This window comes from Lepidochelys kempii, chromosome 15 (genome assembly GCF_965140265.1).
Source record: "Lepidochelys kempii isolate rLepKem1 chromosome 15, rLepKem1.hap2, whole genome shotgun sequence".
In the NCBI taxonomy this organism is placed as follows: domain Eukaryota; kingdom Metazoa; phylum Chordata; order Testudines; family Cheloniidae; genus Lepidochelys; species Lepidochelys kempii.
The window spans coordinates 12,807,514-12,828,810 of NC_133270.1; the positions used below are offsets into that span (position 1 = coordinate 12,807,514).

At 48.3% G+C, this 21,297-nt stretch overlaps 2 protein-coding genes across 5 annotated transcripts in view; one reads left to right on the forward strand and one right to left on the reverse strand.

The window, feature by feature from the left end:
- Positions 1-3,113: 3,113 nt before the first annotated feature.
- GGT1 (gamma-glutamyltransferase 1) overlaps positions 3,114-21,297 on the forward strand; it is a 62,440-nt gene continuing 44,256 nt past the window's right edge. Inside the window, exons 1-3 of one of the 4 annotated variants that reach the window (XM_073313700.1) lie at positions 3,119-3,257; positions 4,667-4,773; positions 11,863-11,949. Coding sequence is in view for 1 of the 4 variants with exons in the window: in XM_073313704.1 (XP_073169805.1) it covers positions 3,217-3,257 (41 nt within the window). In the remaining 3 variants the exon portion in view is untranslated. Of the gene's footprint in view, positions 3,258-4,666; positions 4,774-11,862; positions 11,950-21,297 lie in introns of all 4 variants that reach the window. The other 3 variants (XM_073313702.1, XM_073313703.1, XM_073313704.1) reach the window with 3 other exon arrangements.
- Positions 7,523-9,558, reverse strand: LOC140898726 (uncharacterized). The gene is made up of 2 exons (XM_073312956.1): positions 8,632-9,558; positions 7,523-8,043 (listed from the first exon to the last, which is right to left on the reverse strand). Exons 1-2 carry the CDS (start codon positions 9,212-9,214, stop codon positions 7,616-7,618), a joined length of 1,011 nt encoding a protein of 336 aa, XP_073169057.1. The 5' UTR covers positions 9,215-9,558; the 3' UTR covers positions 7,523-7,615.

Genomic DNA, 21,297 nt, shown 5'->3' on the forward strand with positions numbered 1-21,297 from the left:
CTGTACAGCTTTCTCCGCTACCGGGTCCCTTTAACTTCCCTGACACCCCCCCCCCCCCCCCGCAGTCAGCCCGCTCCTCCTCTATGTTACATGCACCTGCCAACTCCTAGGTTCTGGACCTTGGGCTCTTCCTGGGGAGACTAGCGACACTAGGCCAAATTCAGTCTGGGAGTAAATGCCATTGACACCAATAGGGTTATGCCTGTTTACCCTAGCACTGAATTTGGCCCCTGCTGTTTGCTGTTTTCCCACCATTCACACACTTTCACTCCTGTGCAGGACACCCTGAAGCATTTGCTAAGTGGGTTTTCACAGACCCGAGCAACATGAAGGTACAGAACCCTGGCTTCTTTCGGTTTGCAAGAGCAGCGCCGTTAGCCGGAGTGTGAACTTGCCTTCCGTGGCCTGGCTGGGGTGAATCTCTTCGACAGGCCGAGCCATTCCCAGCAAACACTCTTGAATTATGAATACCTAGCTCAATTGGGCCTGTCAGTGCAAGCGTTGTCCTTGCTTTTCCAGTTCAGGGCTCTGGTGGAATAACAGTCTTTCGCACACGTGTGCGGTGTCTGCCGTTCACACTAGTCATTTCCTCCATCCGAGCACTATCCTTGCACAGATTGGAGAGCCACCATGTACTGAGCCTGCTTCCCAATGCACGGTCAGAAACTATGACATTCGGCATCGACATTCACCATGTTAACCTTTGGAGTAAAGGGAATTTCTAATGTAGTAACAGCAGAGGCCAATGTACCCCTCCCCCCCACCCGCCCTGCATATTACAAAAAGACATTGTCCTCCGGTGCTCAACGCAGCTGGCTTATGTGTGTTAGGCAACGGTTGCCTTGTAGCATCAGTCACAAAAGGCTCATTCATAAGGATCTTCATCTACATCTTTAAAGGAATTTCTGGAAGAAAGAAAATTGGGGAGGAAAGAGAGCGGCTACCACAGACACTGCTGTAGATGCACCGACCTCCTTCTCACCTCCTGTTTCTGGTATCTCAGCAAGTACGTTAACAGAACAGAGCTTAGATAGAAACAGGTGAACTCTAACCTTCTTTAGTGCAATATAGCCATCAATCCCCTACTACCCTGACGCTAGCATGTCCTGAGAGGTATCCGTAATGCTTAGTAATGAGAGCTTTCCCTTTTCAAAGCGCTTTACAAACATTACCACAGCCCAGTGATGCAGGGCAGTAAGTAGTACTCTTCCCATTTTATGGATGGGTAAACTGAGGCACCGATGTGCCATTGCTGTTAGAGGCAGAGTTAGGTTCCTGGCTCCTGGGTGTGAGCACTAGACCAGGCCTCAAATGTAATAGCTTATTTTTAAAAAGCTAAATCTCAAGTTCCTTTATACAATGGAAAGTTCTGAAGTATACACTTGCGGTCCAAAGCCTGCGCAGCTGGCTTCAGGCCATGTTTGGGGTACCTGTTGCAATTCGATCTAGCTGGGAGGCAATGCTTTTCCATCAGCAAAGCCTGGCTCATCCAAACAGAATATTCGGCAGGAATGGGACAATTCTCAAGAAACTGGCCAGGCTGGCTTGGAAACCGGCCTGTTTGCTGCTAGCTCCCCTGCCTGGCTCCTTCGCCTCCAGCCTGGCGGGCTGACTGGGAGTTCCAGCTCCCAAGCTGCCAGGCTCACAGCTCCTCAGCAGGTTGACTCTCGCTGTCTCTACACTACCCCAAATTCGACCCAGGAAGGTTGATTTTAGCGCTACTCCCCTTGTCGGGGAGGAGAACAGCAGTCGATTTTAAGAGCCCTTTAGGTCGGTGGGACAGGGTTGGTTGTGTAGAAGCATTCATTATAAAATTGACCTACTGCGGCTAAATTCGACCTAACCTTGTAGTGTAGACCAGGCCTTAGATTCAGGGCAGTCCACCGAGTGTGTTGCCTTGGACTCAAGGCTCCCAGGCTACAGGACAGCCTGCTAAGCAAGACCTGGCTCCTCAGCGCCTTGCCAGTTCGCTTGGTGGGCTGCTGCAGACCCAAGGGTCCCAGGAATCTCTGGATTCCTGGGGGGTCCGTTGGCCAGTTCCCCACCTGGCCAGCTCCCCAGGCTGCCCTCCTGGGGGGGGGAGGCAGGTTGACTGGGTTCCTGGCTGTGAGCTGGGCCAGCTGTTCCAATAAAATTCAGAAAAGTTTTTTTTTGGTTGTTCTGCAACAAAAGGCTTGGCGTTTTCCAGTGTTGCCAACCCCAAGCCTTCAAAAGTCATGAGTCAGGCCCTCAGAAATCATGACACTGGCTTAAAATACCGAGGTTTTTAAGAATAACAACTTTTGGGCTCCATTTATGGTCTGCTGGTGTCATAGCCTGGTGGTGTCGTAGCCTGCTGGTGTCATAGCCTTCCGGGGTCACATTTTCAAGCTTTTCTCTGCAGCCGCAAGGAAATTTCCTTGACTTGAAATGAAAGTTGAGATGCTCCCAAAACCTCATGTCTCCTGGAGCTGAGACTTGAAGAAAAGCACCAAATATTGCAAGAGTGACTTTCAAGTGGCAAGAAGCAGCAGCACAGCTGCAGAGCACTGTCGTAGTTTTGTAAGCATTTTTTTCACTCAACGCCCCAAGAGCAAAGGTCAGAGGGACACAAGAGTGATGACGAGAATGGTCATTATTATGTTTAAATGGCACTCACTTTACTCCACCCCCCTCTGGCCTGGCCCCAGGTTGAGCGGTACTGCGGGACGGCTGTGACATCACAGCGTGAGGCATGCTGGGGTGTGACAGTGGGGGCTACCAGCCAGTCTAATGTCAGGAGACAGGAACTGAAATCCTAGGTTATGGGCCTGCTTCTCTGTTGCCCTGCACTTTGTTGAGTCATTTATCTCAGAGCAAAGGGTTTGCAAAATGCTACCCGATCTGAGCAGTTTTGTAATACCACAGGCACCATGCCAGGAGCAGGGCAGTGGAGAATCGAGCCTAGTGGTGCAGAACACCTGATGTAACCTGTCTCCTTTGGGACCTTTACATGCTAATTTGCTCATTAAAAAAAAAAAAATTAATAATAAAAATCACAGGTCACCTTTAAATTCCTACGACTCATGGCACATGCCATCTAGTGTCCAGGCAAGGTATTGCAACTTATTTAAGCCTGTCTATTTCACCCTCAGGAGAACAGACAGAAGGAAGTTGCTCTCAAGAAGTCTCCTTTCTCTTCAGGGAAGCACATCGGACAAACTGCCAGTGAGATGATGTGTTGAAAACATCTGTGAAATGCCACACAGACTCTGTGGGAAAATCAGACATAATTCCAGGTAGGCTTGTGTGTGTCCAGGTGTGTTTGGAGGGGTGGGTGGGAAGGGGAAGGAGGTGGGTATGTTGTGAGGTGTCAGGTAGCATGCCCACAGCACATGTAGCTGGAGTGGCCAGGATACTAGGCTGCTGCCAGATTTGGTAAGTAGGAAGGGGAAGAGCTGTTGCTGTCACTGATCTTGCCCTTGCTTTTCAGATGTGAAATTACCTTAGCATGGTCTGAGCATGCCAGCAGCAGATGCCCATCATAATAAATGAAGTGACCTACCTCAGTTTGATCTTGAATTGTTCTGTCTGTTAGCTGTAATTTCTAGTGCAATCTCAGCTATAAGCAGCTGCCTTAGACTGGAAAACACTTTGATTTTTTTAAACACGAGTACAGGTTGCCCAGCACAGGCTCTGTGTTATGCCATTTCCTATACAGGCAGCACAGACAGAGTTATGGGATTATTTTTCAGCACTGAACTCCGGCGGTTGTTGATTGATTTGCCAGTTCTGATTCTTAACTCTCTCCTCGGTCCCCTTTATCCTTTCCAAAGAAATCCCTTTTCCCCTTCCTCGACACAATTTCATCTATAAGCTGTGGATAAGAGGGACTGAATGAGAAGCTATCAGGATCCGGATGACACATGCAGTGAGCGCGTCAGCTTCTTACTGCATGTCTTCACACATTGATAGAGAGAGATTTTCGTGCTGGGTGAAAAGAGCTCCTAAACCAAACCCATCAGTAAGCTGTTTTCCACCAGGTATCACCCTGCATGTATCATCTGCCATCATATTGACCTGTTTTCCAGTTTTTTCAAGCTCTTCATGAGCTCTTTGCAAACTTCCCCGGGGTCTGATAACCTAAATTTGTATGCTCAGCCGTTTCATTAACACTCCCTCTCCCAGGTCACTAATAGATACATTGAAGAGTACAGCTCCCACTGAGCCATAGGGCAACCCGCTTCAAAGCACTCCCCATGCTGAGCTCGTGTCATTTATTTCTATTTAACTTCCTGTCTTTTAACCAGTTTTTAGTCCAGGACAGGTCTGTATATCACAGTCTGTGGTTACCAAGGGTCCTTGACAGCCCCTTCTGGGGCACTTTATTAAAATCCTTATCAAAGAGTTCTATATATGATACCCAGCCGTTCTACACATTTTATCCAGTTTTGCTAATAAATGATAGCCACCAATTTACCCTGCTGGCTTAGCCCTATCACACTGCACTGATCAGACGAGGGTTATAACTCTGTCTAATGATTTTCTCATTTAGTTTTCTCAGTACTTAGGTAGGGTTCACTGGTCTAGAATTCCTGGAGCTCCCTTCAGCATTTTTAAAAGTTACAACACTGATCAACTTCTAGTCCTCTAGTGTAATGGCTGGTTTTACTCATCACTCGGCAACTTCATTTGCTGGTACCTTCAGTGTTTTCACAGGCGTGCTGTTCGATCTTGGAGATGGATGGTAGCTTAAGGGGCTGATCCTGCAAACAGAGGCCCTGATTGAGGAAGGCATTCAGGACTTATGTAAGGGTATGTCTACACTACGGAATAAGGTCAAATTTATAGAAGTCGTTTTTTTAGAAATCGGTTTTATATATTCGAGTGTGTGTGTCCCCACAGAAAATGCTCTAAGTGCATTAAGTGCATTAACTCGGTGGAGTGCTTCCACAGTACCGAGGCTAGAGTCGACTTCCGGAGCGTTGCACTGTGGGTAGCTATCCCACAGTTCCCGCAGTCTCCGCTGCCCATTGGAATTCTGGGTTGAGATCCCAATGCCTGATGGGGCTAAAATGTTGTCGCGGGTGGTTCTGGGTACATATCGTCAGGCCCCCGTTCCCTCCCTCCCTCCGTGAAAGCAAGGGCAGACGATCGTTTCGCGCCTTTTTTCCTGAGTTACCTGTGCAGACGCCATACCACGGCAAACATGGAGCCCACTCAGGTAACCGTCACCCTATGTCTCCTGGGTGCTGGCAGACGCGGTACGGCATTGCTACACAGTAGCAGCAACCCCTTGCCTTGTGGCAGCAGACGGTACAGTACGACTGGTAGCCATCATCGTCATGTCCGAGGTGCTCCTGGCCATGTCGGCTGGGAGCGCCTGGGCAGACATGGGCGCAGGGACTAAATTTGGAGTGACTTGACCAGGTCATTCTCTTTAGTCCTGCAGTCAGTCCTATTGAACCGTCTTATGGTGAACGGGCAGGCGATACGGACTGCTAGCAGTCGTACTGTACCATCTTCTGCCGAGCAGCCATGAGATGTGGATGGATGCAGTCCTTCTGCACCGTCTGCTGCCAGCCAAAGATGTAAAAGATAGATGGAATGGATCAAAACAAGAAATAGACCAGATTTGTTTTGTACTCATTTGCTTCCCCCCCTCCCCTGTCTAGGGGACTCATTCCTCTAGGTCACACTGCAGTCACTCACAGAGAAGGTGCAGCGAGGTAAATCTAGCCATGTATCAATCAGAGGCCAGGCTAACCTCCTTGTTCCAATAAGAACGATAACTTAGGTGCACCATTTCTTATTGGAACCCTCCGTGAAGTCCTGCCTGAAATACTCCTTGATGTAAAGACACCCCCTTTGTTGATTTTAGCTCCCTGAAGCCAACCCTGTAAGCCGTGTCGTCAGTCGCCCCTCCCTCCGTCAGAGCAACGGCAGACAATCGTTCTGCACCTTTTTTCTGTGCGGACACCATACCAAGGCAAGCATGGAGGCCGCTCAGCTCACTTTGGCAATTAGGAGCACATTAAACACCACACGCATTATCCAGCAGTATATGCAGCACCAGAACCTGGCAAAGCGCTACCGGGCGAGGAGGCGACGTCAGCGCGGTCACGTGAGTGATCAGGACATGGACACAGATTTCTCTGAAAGCATGGGCCCTGCCAATGCATGCATCATGGTGCTAATGGGGCAGGTTCATGCTGTGGAACGCCGATTCTGGGCTCGGGAAACAAGCACAGACTGGTGGGACCGCATAGTGTTGCAGGTCTGGGATGATTCCCAGTGGCTGCGAAACTTTCGCATGCGTAAGGGCACTTTCATGGAACTTTGTGACTTGCTTTCCCCTGCCCTGAGGCGCATGAATACCAAGATGAGAGCAGCCCTCACAGTTGAGAAGTGAGTGGTGATAGCCCTGTGGAAGCTTGCAACGCCAGACAGCTACCGGTCAGTTGGGAAGCAATTTGGAGTGGGCAAATCTACTGTTGGGGCTGCTGTGATGCAGGTAGCCCACGCAATCAAAGATCTGCTGATATCAAGGGTATGACCCTGGGAAATGTGCAGGTCATAGTGGATGGCTTTGCTGCAATGGGATTCCCTAACTGTGGTGGGGCTATAGACGGAACCCATATCCCTATCTTGGCACCGGAGCACCAAGCCGCCGAGTACATAAACCGCAAGGGGTACTTTTCGATAGTGCTGCAAGCTCTGGTGGATCACAAGGGATGTTTCACCAACATCAACGTGGGATGGCCGGGAAAGGTGCATGATGCTCGCATCTTCAGGAACTCTGGTCTGTTTCAAAAGCTGCAGGAAGGGACTTTATTCCCAGACCAGAAAATAACTGTTGGGGATGTTGAAATGCCTATATGTATCCTTGGGGACCCAGCCTACCCCTTAATGCCATGGCTCATGAAGCCGTACACAGGCAGCCTGGACAGTAGTCAGGAGCTGTTCAACTACAGGCTGAGCAAGTGCAGAATGGTGGTAGAATGTGCATTTGGACGTTTAAAGGCGCGCTGGCGCAGTTTACTGACTCGCTTAGACCTCAGCGAAACCAATATTCCCACTGTTATTACTGCTTGCTGTGTGCTCCACAATATCTGTGAGAGTAAGGGGGAGACGTTTATGGCGGAGTGGGAGGTTGAGGCAAATCGCCTGGCTGCTGGTTACGCGCAGCCAGACACCAGGGCGGTTAGAAGAGCACAGGAGGGCGCAGTACGCATCAGAGAAGCTTTGAAAACCAGTTTCATGACTGGCCAGGCTACGGTGTGAAAGTTTCTGTTTGTTTCTCCTTGATGAAACCCCCCGCCCCTTGGTTCACTCTACTTCCCTGTAAGCTAACCACCCGCCCCTCCTCTCTTCAATCACCGCTTGCAGAGGCAATAAAGTCATTGTTGCTTCACATTCATGCATTCTTTATTCATTCATCACACAAATAGGGGGATGACTACCAAGGTAGCTCAGGAGGGGTGGTGGAGGAGGGAAGGAAAATGCCACACAGCACTTTAAGCACAGCACTTTAAAAGTTTACAACTTTAAAATTTATTGAATGACAGCCTTCTTTTTTTGGAGCAATCCTCTGTGATGGAGTGGCTGGTTGGCCGGAGGCCCCCCCACCGCGTTCTTGGGCGTCTGGGTGTGGAGGCTATGGAACTTGGGGAGGAGGGCGGTTACAGAGGGGCTGCAGTGGCAGTCTGTGCTCCAGCTGCCTTTGCTGCAGCTCAACCATACACTGGAGCATACTGGTTTGGTCCTGCAGCAGCCTCAGCATTGAATCCTGCCTCCTCTCATCACACTGCCGCCACATTTGAGCTTCAGCCCTCTCTTCAGTCCGCCACTTACTCTCTTCAGCCCGCCACTTACTCTCTTCAGCCCGCCACCTCTCCTCCCGGTCATTTTGTGCTTTCCTGCACTCTGACATTATTTGCCTCCATGCATTCGTCTGTGCTCTGTCAGTGTGGGAGGACAGCATGAGCTCGGAGAACATTTCATCGCGAGTGTGTTTTTTTTTCTTTCTAAGCTTCACTAGCCTCTGGGAAGGAGAAGATCCTGTGATCATTGAAACACATGCAGCTGGTGGAGAAAAAGAAAGGGACAGCGGTATTTAAAAAGACACATTTTAGAAAACAGTGGCTACACTCTTTCAGGGTAAATCTTGCTGTTAACATTACATACATAGCACATGTGCTTTCGTTACAAGGTCGCATTTTGCCTCCTCCCACCACGTGACTACCCCCTCAACCTTCCCCCCTCCCTGTGGCTAACAGCGGGGAACATTTCTGTTTAGCCACAGGCAAACAGCCCAGCAGGAATGGGCTCCTCTGAGTGTCCCCTGAAGAAAAGCACTCTATTTCAACCAGGTGACCATGAATTATATCTCACTCTCCTGAGGATAACACAGAGAGATAAAGAACGGATGTTGTTTGAATGCCAGCAAACATACACTGCAATGCTTTGTTCTACAATGATTCCCGAGTACGTGTTACTGGCCTGGAGTGGTAAAGTGTCCTACCATGAAGGACGCAATAAGGTTGCCCTCCCCAGAAACCTTTTGCAAAGGCTTTAGGACTACATCTAGGAGAACCGCAAATGCCAGGGCAAAGTAATCCTTTCACATGCTTGCTTTTAAACCATGTATAGTATTTTAAAAGGTACACTCACCAGAGGTCCCTTCTCCGCCTGCTGGGTCCAGGAGGCAGCCTTGGGTGGGTTTGGGGGGTACTGGCTCCAGGTCTAGGGTGAGAAACAGTTCCTGGCTGTCGGGAAAACCGGTTTCTCCGCTTGCTTGCTGTGAGCTATCTACAACCTCCTCCTCATCATCATCTTCTTCGTCCCCAAAACCTGCTTCCGTATTGCCTCCATCTCCATTGAAGGAGTCAAACAACACGGCTGGGGTAGTGGTTGCTGAACCCCCTAAAATGGCATGCAGCTCATCATAGAAGCGGCATGTTTGGGGCTCTGACCCAGAGCGGCTGTTCGCCTCTCTGGTTTTCTGGTAGGCTTGCCTCAGCTCCTTCAGTTTCACGCGGCACTGCTTCGGGTCCCTGTTATGGCCTCTGTCCTTCATGCCCTTGGAGATTTTCACAAAGGTTTTGGCATTTCGAAAACTGGAACGGAGTTCTGATAGCACGGATTCCTCTCCCCAAACAGCGATCAGATCCCGTAACTCCCGTTCGGTCCATGCTGGAGCTCTTTTGCGATTCTGGGACTCCATCATGGTCACCTCTGCTGATGAGCTCTGCATGGTCACCTGCAGCTTGCCACGCTGGCCAAACAGGAAATGAGATTCAAAAGTTTGCGGTTCTTTTCCTGTCTACCTGGCCAGTGCATCTGAGTTGAGAGTGCTGTCCAGAGCGGTCATAATGGAGCACTCTGGGATAGCTCCCGGAGGCCAATACCATCGAATTGTGTCCACAGTACCCCAAATTTGAGCCGGCAACGTCGATTTAAGCGCTAATCCACTTGTCAGGGGTGGAGTAAGGAAATCGATTTTAAGAGCCCTTTAAGTCGGCCTGGAGTGTGGACGGGTGCAGGTTTACATCGATTTAACGCTGCTAAATTCGACCTAAAGTCCTAGTGTAGACCAGGGCTAAGTCCTATTGAGTTGTGAAGGTGCCATTGACTTCAGTGGGACTTCAACACATGGTTAAAGTTAAGTGTGTGCTTAAGTGCTTTCCTGAGTAAGGATGGATTCAAGCATATGTTTAGGTCCTTTTCTGAATCAGGGCCCCATGCAGCTGGGCGTGGAAGGTGGTGGGCTACTCTTAGTAGCAAGTGCTGTGCCCATTCGGGATTCATCGTAGGGTTGGGCCCTCGTTTCTCAGGTAGTTCCATCAGCTCTTTATTGATCTCTCTGCCCCTGGCCAGGCCCCACCCCTCCTGCCTGGCAAGAGTAATCTGGGGGAGGTGTTTCTTTGTGGTGAAGACTGATGCAAAGAACTAAATTAGTTCACCTGCAATCTCTGAGGCCACTTTGGCTGTTCCCTTAGTATCCACAAGGTGCAGTCACAGTGTTGGTTCTCCAGCAAGTTTCTACCTCCGACATGCCTGCAGAATTCCTCTGTTGTTGTCGTCTTGATATCTTTGGCTATTTGTTCACCATGTCCCCTCTCAGGCCTCACAACATCTGCTGCAGGCAGTTCTGTGCTATACAAGGTACAAGGCAGTGAGGGATCTCAGCAATAGCAGAGGTTTCCCCCACAGTATCCACCAGCACCTTGCTGTCTCTCAGATGGCACTTTTCATCGATAGATCTCAAAGGTCTTTAACAGAGGAATTCATTATCACTATCCCTATTTTACACATAGGGAAACTGAGGCACAGGGCAGTGAAGTGACTTGCCCAAGATCACCTAGCAGGCCAACGGGAGAGCCAATAATATCACCCACAACTCCTGAGTCCCAGTCCAGTTTTCTGTCCACTAGGTTACATTTTTTTCCCCTAATGTGCCCTAACCCTGATATGGAAGATCAGTGACTTCACTAAGTTTGCCTGGCTGTAAATGAGGGCTGAACTGGCTGTGGAGGGACCACTTCCAGTGCTGAGAAGGTGCTTTCTGTGCATACCGTATTCTCCCTCTCATCACTGCTGTGGCTGTCCCCACTAGGAAAGGGGTTGCGTTGCGGTTGGGTTTCGGTAACGTGGTTGCTACGCCCAAATCAACTTGACAGTTTTCCCAGTGTAGATGCCGGTGTGACACCCTGGCACCCCAGTATGCACCATTGTCATATAATTAGGATATGATTTGCACAAAGTATGCCTTGTGAGGTGTCATTCTAAAAGTCTTGATCTGCTAGACAGTAATATCTCGTTGGATTGTACGTGCTACCGTCCTATGTGAAGTTATGTTTATTTACTACGTATTCTGGTTTGATCTGTTTGCTGTCCCTTATAATCACTTAAAATCTATTCTTTTGCAGTTAATAAACCTGCTTTTGCTTTGTCTAAAACCAGTGTGCGTGGAAATCATAACTCGGGGCAGGAAGCTGTTGTATGTTTCCTCTCCACATTGAGCGAGGGGGCTGTACAATTCTCTGTGCAGCGCAAAATGGTATAATTTTGGGTTTACACTTCGGAGAAGAGGTGCGTGTCTTAGGAACCGGAAAGTGCCCTACCTGTGCCTTCCTGTGCAGGGGCTGGTTAAAGAACCTTTCAGCATGTAACTGCAGCTGGGTGTGACCCTACCTGCATGTGTGCTGGAGCCTGGCAGAGGGCTTGGCAGGCGGGTCATAGCAGTACAGTGTAACGGGAGCCGAGGCTGGTTGGGTCAGGGGGACTCAGTGGTACCTCAGTTCCAAGTCACATCCCGGGGGGAACCTGTCAGAGCTGGGAAGCACCTTGTAGCTTGACTCAGCTGGTCGAATTCTAGCCAGGGCTCCTGCCTAGAATGAAGGCAGAATCACTGCTGTCGCATGTAATTACCAGTTGAGAAATTACAACATGATTTTAATAAGCTGAGAGTAACTTAATTTGCCCTGACATAACAGCCTTTCTATCAAAACAAACTAAACTAAAGAGCCGGATGTGCTTCAGGATATGCTAAGCAGCCACATGCTACATGAACCTTCCAACACCAGGCACTTTGGGGTGTGACGCTGGCAGCCTGGATGTTCATGTCTCAACTGAACATTGACAAATACATAGTGGGAACCAGCCTGGTCCACCTGGGTGGTAGTGTTGTTAAAACAAGCATTTGACTTTAGACTTTATGGAATGCTTGGAAGTTACTGCCGGCATTAATCTCACTTGTAACATCTGTACCCTATTATCAGGTAATATCTGAGCATTTGCATTGTAAGCCTCTGTAACAGTGTAAATCACCAGACAGGAGAGAGATGTTAACTAGGTGAAAAGCTGGTCTCCAACCGAAGGTATTCTTTTCTGCCCATCCAGGAAGGCCAATGGACACCAGACAGACTGGTGTGGAATGTTAAAGAGGACAAAAGACTTTGTTGTTTACTCTCCCCTCCCCCCATGAAGGTAAGTCATGCAAGTGAATTCTTTCCATAGCTGAGGTTTGCAGCCCAAAACAGAAGGGAGGAGGGGGGGGAAAAGCCTGATAAAGAAGGAACTTTTTTTGTATGCTGCTTAGACGCTGGGGGGCAAGGTTTGCCAGGCATAAGCAAAAGATCCGCAATGTTTAGCCTGGGTGAGCCATATAGAGCTTACTTACTATAGAAGTCTTTATTACTTTTTGAAACTTAAGATGGGAACTCATTTGTGCATATATATGTTTACCTGCTTTAACCTTGTACATAACTCTCTTGTTTCCTTTTCCTATATAATAAATCTTTAGATAGTTTATTACAGGATTGGCTACAAGCATTGTCTTTGGTGTGAGATCTAAGGTGCAATTGACCTGCGATAACTGACTGGTTCTCTGGGATTGGGAATAACCTAAATATAGCTCCTTAGAGACTAACCAATTTATTTGAGCATAAGCTTTCGGTTAGTCTCTAAGGTGCCTCAAGTACTTCTTTTCTTTTTGCGAATACAGACTAACACGGCTGTTACTCTGAAACCTAAATATAGCTGTGACCATTGTGTAAGGGACCATCTATCACAAAGGCACACTTACCTGGGTGACAAGATAGATCGGAGCACCCAAGGAGACTGTCTGTGACTCCATGTTAAGGCTGTTATAGTCCCTGAGGAGTTTACAACTTGATAACTGGTTGGTGAAATCTAAGTATAGAATTCACAGCCAGTTTGGAGTTTGTTCCCTGTTTCCCAGCAGTCTGCCTGAGGTTGGTAGCCACAATCTTGAGCCACTGCAGGGCAGCTTGACACAAGCATCTCCACACCGGCCTTCCCTGGGCTGTACTCATGTGGAGCTCTTTGGGAATCTCAGCGGGGAACTGCCTGAGTGAACACAGAGTGAGCGCCCTTTAGATGCACTTGTATCAGAACTCCATCAAAGGGCCAGATCCTGGGATGAAAACCCAACAGATTCCTGCAGGGTGGCTGTGGATTGGGGAGTTCTGCCCTCTCTGACCTCACAGGAAGCCATGTGGAGGGGAAGGATGGCGGGATCCATGAGGATCCAGATCTGGGAGTCCAGGGGGACAGGCAGGCAGTGGGAAGGGGAGATGAGCACTGTCTGACACATCAACTCCCACTGTAAATCCACACACATGCCTGAGTGCTTCTCCACTCCACACAGTGGATCTGGACCCTTTGTGGAGGGATCTGGTGGCACTGGCTGGTTTGTGCTGGTCCAGGGCTGTAAGAGGGCTGCTGTGGGTAGAGAGCAGGTACAGAGGCACTTGGCCTCTGTGCATCTCAGTCCTGCCTACTGGGGGATCGCCTGAGACCTATGCAGATCTTGGGGATGCACGAATTTGGAAGACTAAGCCCTCCAGAGAGCTTTTTTGTTGTTTTGTTTTTGGAGAGGGACAAGCCAGACCAGGGGATCCCTCCACAGCTGCCCAAAGGGATTTAGTACATTTCAGTGCACACATTTGCATACTGTTTCTATCAGCCTGTGAGTAGCTGTGAGGGCCCCAGTCCGACAGTGCAGGGGTAGGGGCTGGTTGTGTTGTGGCAGCTGGCTCGGAAGTGCAGGTGTCCCTGGCACACTGGCTGCCAGCTACTCACAGCCCCAGCAGTCTGTAAAAACAAGCAGCAGTAAAATCCTCCCCAGAGATCCCGTTACAGCCTGGTAAAGAGGTCGCCCCCCACCCCCCGGCAACGGGAACAACAGCAGCAGGCATGGATCAAGACAGGTGAAAAGCAGCAAGAGTTCTCTTTGGCACTCACCCCAGAGGTGGGGCAGGCAGGCTGTTGAATTCAATGTCTCTGCAGCAAGCCTCCCCCATGGAAGGAGCTCACTGGCATAGCTGTGACTGGTTCAGGGTACCGGGCCCGCTGACAGCAGCTTGCTTAAAGGCGATGGGGCTGTAGCAACTTCTTTTGTGCTCAAAACAAACCGCAAAGCCCAGAAAGGAATGTTTTCATGCATGGGATTGACAGTGATGGGCCTTTATTCAATCCAGCGCTGGCCAAGAACAGGCACTCTCCTGGCTCCTCCATTGGTGAGCAACACACTCACCTCAAACTCACTGCACCCCAATCTTCGTGGGACCCTGAACCATTACAGCACCGCTGTCAGTCCGTCTGCTCACCCGTGGTGCTGTATGCATGTGCTAAATAACAAAGGCAGACCGATCAACTCGGGTTGCAAGCCCTTTGGGACAGAGACTGCCTCTACTCGCTGGCTCCTGGGCTGCTCTGTACAACTGTTAAATAAATCATAATACAGGAGACGGGAGATTAGACAGGCAGATTCTCTCTTCTCCTGGTCCGCATGTTATTAGTGTGTGAGGCTGGCAGGAGCACTCAGTGCTGCTTTAGTTCGAAAGGCCCTGGGCTGCCCCTTGGCCAGGGGAGCCCTACCCATATTCCCATGTATGCATTAGCACTTGTCCATGCTGCATGCTCTGGTAATGTTCTACCCAAAGGAACTGGCCTGTTGCAAACACCCAGCCTGACTGGTCTGTCCAATCAGAACGATGTTTTAAACGTTTAAACGCTTTGGCCCATTATCCCCACAATCTAATTATCCCCTCTCCTGCCACTTTAGAATGGGAAGGTGGCAATGGGAAGAGGAGCAGTTTTAACCCTTTCCTATCTGTATCTATAAACTTCATAGTCACTATCCCATTTTCACACCAAATCATCCAATTGTGTCAGCAGGGGTTTAGGGCCCACTGAAGTCAAGGGGAATTAAGCATGTGCTGCAAGTTAAACACGTGCTTAAGTGCTTTGGCCTTGGTGGTGAGTCTGCCCCTGTCCCCTGGTGCAGCCCGTCTCTCATACTGTTTGAGGACGTTGGCAGCAAACTCAGTCTTTGTTCACTACGTGCTCATCCTGCTGCTTATTCCCTTTCTAAGGTCATCATCTTTTGATTCTGACACCACAATACTTTCCATAGACACTAATTGTGATAGATTGACCTAGAATAAACTAAGTGAGGTGTAACGACCATCCTATGGGCAGTGTTAGTAGCAGGAATGAACTTTTCAGAAATAAAGATCCTCTTTAATGCCAATAGCTCCCGTCAGAAAGAATAAGGGGGCGGGAAGTAGGAATAAATCTTCATAAAGCGGGAATAAAGAGGCTAGAAGCGTCCAGCTCATAGTATCTGTGTCCATTCAGGTCTTGACTCTGCTTCTAGGACTGAGCATAATGGGGTTTATTGGTTCTTGGACAGAAAAGAAAGTAGATTTGTGTAGCTACCAAGAGTGGACTTTGGTTACTTATGGAAATAGCCCCCATTACTCTGGGTTCAGCGCCCTCTCACCTTAGTAGACTTTAACAGGAATCAGTCACCAAACAGCTCCTTACCGCAATCAGATAGTTTGACATTAAGTAGCAAGTACTTTGAACTTCTTTTCAACTCCTTTGCTGCAATACAATGTGGTGTCGTTCTGCATGAGGAGTCTGAATTGTCTTCATGCTTTATTCATTTCTTGTTTACACTGGAGGAGAAACCAAGCCATAAGAACCAGCAAAAACAGCCCACACAGCTCCATGCATTGTGCAGTCAAATCACAGCCAGCGATTTCAGTTGCCATTTCCAACTTCGTCTGGGTTTAATGTATGTATTAGCTAAATGCCAGAGAGAGGTGTTGTCTATTGACTGGAGACAGAAGCTTTTGAGTTCTGATTTCAGCTCTGACACTGATTTGCTCTGTGGCCTTAAGCAAGTCATTTTAATCTTTTTGGTCTCTGTTTTCTTGTTTTTACCATGGGGATAATTATACTTATCTCCTGCAGTGTTATGAGGATGAATCGACCCTGTCCGTAAAGAGCTTTCAAGATTAAAAGTGTACCAAAATGTACAGCTTTGCTATGATTATCAAAGGAATGGGGAGATGGACATGTGGCATTTGGGGACCCACTTCAAATTGTTTAAACCGCTTTAAAAAATAATCAACCCTCCCGTGCACCCCTTGCAGGCAGTTGCACTATTCTGCACTTCCTGCCCAAGCTGGCCCGTGTGGCCATGCACTGTCACAGCGGCGTTCCCCCGTAGAGACAGCTAGAGTTCTGTGGTAGGGGAAATGATTCCTTTCCATATAGGGCTAAGACATCTCATCTGCTGTGAGGCACGGAGGAGATTATACAAATGTACTTACTGGCCAGACTGCCCGGTAAGCACATAAAGCAGGAACAGAGTCATAAGAAACATCATCTCCCTCTGCCTCAAAGTCTACCTCTGCCCTTGTGTGTGATTTGGACTCTCGCTGTTGTGTGAGGGAGGGACCAGCCACAATGAGCAGAGCTGGGAACACCCACTCTATGTAGCACCCTCCCCAGGCAGTTCTAGTTTCGGCATTCAGCAGAAACCCCTGGCCGGTGCCTGCCCCCCTTAGGATACTGCTGAGCTGGGAACGAAGAAGCCTGTTAAGGGCTGTGTAAGTGCAGCCCACCCACTGGTTAGTCCAGGTGTGTTACAGAGCTCTGCCCTCCCCACAAAGCATCTGTCTGTCACTGTACAGCGCAGTTCATGGCGACTGCACCTGTATCCCGCTCTGTGGCTCAGGAAGGGTTCCTGGCTCCTGGCCAGCACCTCTCTTGGGCAGACACCTGTGTCTCTCTCCCTCCTGAGCAGGGTTTTAAGGCTGCACAGCTGCCTGGATGACACAGTGAGGTACCCAGGAAGCCAGACTGACTAAACAGGCCAGTGACTGTGGTTTGCTCGCTCTCTCTCAGGTCAATGACCAGTGTATTGCCTGCAGTTACAAGTTACCACAGAGTTCCTTCTAAGCAAGCACCTTTATTCCTAAGGTGGAAGCATTACAGAGAAAATATGTAAAAAAAAAAAAGACCCTATATGCATGCTAAAAGCTCACAAGCGGCTACCCAGCCGTCTACGGTTCCCAAGAGTCACATAATACAAGGGACGTCCCTTATTTAAATAGAAAATTGCCTGTCCCATACTTCATCCCTGTACAGCAAGAGGGGGAGTTGCAGAGTGCTGCAAAAAAGCAGCAAGGAATACCCCGGTGAATGTGAGTGCTGATAATTATTATTATTAATAATAATTAATAGCTGGAGGTGGGGTGGGGCAGGGGTACTAAGAAAACAGTCCCTTATTTTTGAAATCCAATGCTGGCAACTCTACAGCATTCTTATGGGACCTGGTAGGTCAAGCCTGTCCAACCCATTCTCAAGGCTAGGGCTCCTCCTTGGGCAGAAGGGTCTGTGTGTTTGCTGGATCACAAAGGAGGCCCTGAGTCAGTTTAAACTCAGGCTATTCATTCTAAATTCCTTTGTGTGTAGGTTTCTAGATAATCTAGTTTGAATTAGTATATGGGAGCCTCCCCAGGTGGTGGTACCTCTCTGTGAGGTAATCACCAACCACTGTTTTTAGTTTCTGGAGGAGCTGTGATAACCCTCCCCCCTGCCCCACTGAGTAGAAATGGCTCCCCAAAGATACTACATGGAGTTGCAATATCTGTCACGTCTCCCCCCAGAGAGATTACATACTGTCCCACCCCTCAATAATATATAAACTTAATACAGTACAGGCTTTCAAGGATCTTTCAGGAAATTGCTATATCTGTCACATCTCCCCCCTTAAAAAGTGATTGTAACTACGGTGCTTGACTGGCATCCTGGAGCAACCCATTAAATGATGGCAACAAAAATGATTAGGAGACTGGAACACATGAGTTATGAGGAGAGGCTGAGGGAGCTGGGATTGTTTAGCCTGCAGAAGAGAAGAATGAGGGGAGATTTGATAGCTGCTTTCAACTACCTGAAAGGGGGTTCCAAAGAGGATGGCTCTAGACTGTTCTCAATGGTAGCAGATGACAGAACGAGGAGTAATGGGCTCAAGTTGCAGTGGGGGAGGTTTAGATTGGATATTAGGAAAAACTTTTTCACTAAGAGGGTGGTGAAACACTGGAATGCGTTACCTAGGGAGGTGGTGGAATCTCCTTCCTTAGAGGTTTTTAAGGTCAGGCTTGACAAAGCCCTGGCTGGGATGATTTAACTGGGAATCGGTCCTGCTTCGAGCAGGGGGTTGGACTAGATGACCTTCTGGGGTCCCTTCCAACCCTGATATTCTATGATTCTATGATTAACTTACTTCCTGGACAGCATTTAAGCCATTACCTTTCATCCCTTCATATTTCAACGATGAATATAATAAACATTCTGCTAGAAAGGCAGTATGCATTTGTGACCACTATGGCAATATCCTGGACAAACCTTATTGAATTAAGGTTAGGTAGCTTAGGAGGCCATTGTATTAAAACTGCAAATATATATGTATTATTGTGGCATTGCATGGAACATCTCCAGGGAGGAGACCTGCCTAATTTAAACTGTGAGATGTGTTATGCACTTCAGAAGACTATTTTAAATACTGTGACCTTTTAAAGGTAAGTGGATTTTCCAGGATATCTCTAGGCGAAGGTGTGTGCAAAGGTAACTCCCCCGGTTATGCAAAAGCCCAGCCTTTTGAAGCTATGCCCTCAGGAGAAACCCAGTGTCTATGAATTATCTATGAATTATCTATTCACAGATCAAAGTTGTTTAAAGGAGGGACTAAACTTTTCATGGGGGTGCTCGTTCGTAACCGCCTTGACACAGAATATGTAACCACAGGAAAGCACCTTGGTGGGGTTTGAAGGACTGTTCACCTGCCAGAGCCCTTTGTGAAGTTGGAGTGATCCCTGGTAACCTTAGTTGCGTGCATGTAGGTGCTTAACATTTTTTTTTACATGTTTTCTCTGCAATGCTTTCACCTTAAGAATAAACGTTCTTCTTAGAAGGAGCCTTGTGGGCTTTAACCATGAGCATTGATGCTCTGTATAGCCTCTGAGGAAGGCAGGCAGAGCAGGCCTGTTTAGGCAGTCTGACTTGCTGGGGCATTCACAATGTAGGAAGGGAACTGTACAGCCTGGAAATACCCAGGTCAGGAGGGGGAGAAAGAGAGAGAAATGTGAGTCCCCACCCAGTAGTGGTCACTTCACTCTCCTGGGCAGAGACCCGCATCTCACTCCCTCCTAACCCTGCACAGCTCCCTGATTTACACTGTGAAATCCCCAGCAAGCCAAACTGCCTAAAAGGCCAGTGGTTGTACATTGACAGCTGTTAGAAAGAGCTGTGCGATCGTTTGTAAGCAAACCCCTTTATTCTTAAGGTAAAAGCATTACAGAGAAAACGTAAAAAAAACCAACCCAGTAGAAGACCCTACAGGCATGCTAAAAAGCTTATGAGAGCTCACTTCCAACCTCAGGTAGCTGTCAGTCCTTCAGACACACACAACTAAGTTGTCCTTGTTGTTACTAGTTCTTATCAGGCTTTAGAGCAGGAACCAGAAGGAAAGCTGGGTGGGTCAGTCATTTCGTTATACAGCTTAGGTCTTAGATCTTGGTCTTCTGTAACACGTAATCAGGAAAAAAAGACCTTCTCTTCAGGGCCTAGCTTCAAAAGGCTTGTTTTTTTCATAACTGGACTTGCAGAGTCAGGGGATAGCTCAGTGGTTTGAACATTGGCCTGCTAAACCCAGGTTTGTGAGTTCGATCCTTGGCCATTAGGGATCTGGGGCCAAAATTGGGGATTGGGCCTGCTTTGAGCACCGGGTTCGACTAGATGATGTCCTGAGGTCCCTTCCAACTCTGATATTCTATGACTCTATCAAGGCATTTTACATTAGGATAACTGAGGCAGCAAGAGAAAGTGTCTCACCCAATGTCAGAGTCAATCAGGGTTAGCACCGGGAATTCAGGTCTCCTGAGTCATAGAATTGTACAATGGCCAGCAGGCCATCCTCCCACTTAAGGACATTTAGGTCAGATGTATGGAGGATGTTGTTTATGCCATGTGTATAAGCAGTGCTGTACAGTATGTAGGATCTGTCACACAAAGGCCATAAACCCTACCCCAAAGAGTTTATAATGAATGGGTACAGGGCAGCCTGGTGCTATGTAGGTAAAAACAGAGGGGTACTGGCCAGTGTAGCTGGATGCCTTTTTCTATACGAAGTCTATGGTTAATGGTAGTAATGAGAGAAGTCCACAGCAATCTTCATGCCAAAGCTGATTGTGCACTGGGTGTGATCAGCATTCATTACCCCACTGGTTAATAAGGGCCTTGTCATCTGTAGAGGTTCTTGGTTCATCAACATCCCGTGGCCAGCTGGGTGAAGCTGTTCTAGGGAACCCTGGGGAGATGCAGCTAGACTCAACTCCAGGTCAGTTGAACTATGTTTCATTTGAAGGGATGAAATAAAACATTTAGACTACTCTTGTGTTAGTCACATGATGCAGCGTGGGGACAAGGTTAACTTTTGGAAGCCCAGGTAGATTAATGGATACCAGTCCGGGCAGAACAGCCGTATGGTTTCAGAGTGCCATGGGGTCTCTCAGACTGCTGGGGGAAGGGAGATGGCAGCATTGTCTCTGACTGTGGAGTAAGACTCCATTCTAGAGATGGAATATTATGCAGGGGCTACTCCACAGTCAAGGTTGCAAAGGAGTTTCCGTTATAATCCTGACGTTTTTTGCCCCCGACCTACTCCTCTGCCACTAAACTCCACAAACAAAAGGAATATCAGCCTCAACTTTGGCAGGTTAGGTCTGGGACTGAGGTTGACGTTGACTACCCAATGTGAAGGGAATTGGACAAGGCTGTCCAGAATTATTACAATCCTCTGAAATTAGTGGTGTTCACCTGCATCCAGGTCTTCTAACCTCCTTGGAGCAGAAAGAAGAGAAATAAAACTTTATAGGACTCACTTAATTGTGTCCAAGACTAGTGATTAGTTACTTAGTTTTTAGTTTTAAAAGTTGTTAAGATTTTGAATACTAACATCAGATAGGCAGAGTGGCTCCAAGGCACTGAAAATAGGATGCCAAATGACCTCTGGAGAGCTACGCTTTCATTTTAAAAAGTAAGGTTCTAGCCCTATCAGTATGAAGTGACTGCATTTTAGGGTTGTGCTCGTCTCGAGGCCCCAGCAGAGATCAGGGCCCCATTGTGCTAGGAGCTGCACAAATACGTAGTAGGAGAGGGCGGGCCAGATCCTCCGATGGTGTAGAGCAGCACAGTGCTGTGGAAGTCAACGCAGCGACTCTGACGTGCATCAGCTGAGGATCTGTCCTCATGTTGGGGTGGGGAGGGAGAAGGGGCTGCGGTGAGAACCAACTTACTCTCAGCCTTATCTGCACCTGCCCCAGATTTTTTTCCCTGGGAGTATCGCGCATTCGGTTAGTCATTTCTCAGCAAGAAAAAGCATCAGGAGCAACAGGGCTCTGAACCCAGAGGGGCTGGAACAATTTGTGTAGTGGGGGTGCTGAGAGCCATTGAATC

Excerpts from the sequence above, each read along its gene's own strand:
- LOC140898726 (XM_073312956.1), bottom strand. The coding sequence starts at position 9,214 with ATGCAGAGCTCATCAGCAGAGGTGACCATGATGGAGTCCCAGAATCGC. Across the intron at positions 8,044-8,631 it reads AGGCGGAGAAGGGACCTCTG|CTGCATGTGTTTCAATGATC; the intron begins GTGAGTGTACCT and ends TTTCTCCACCAG.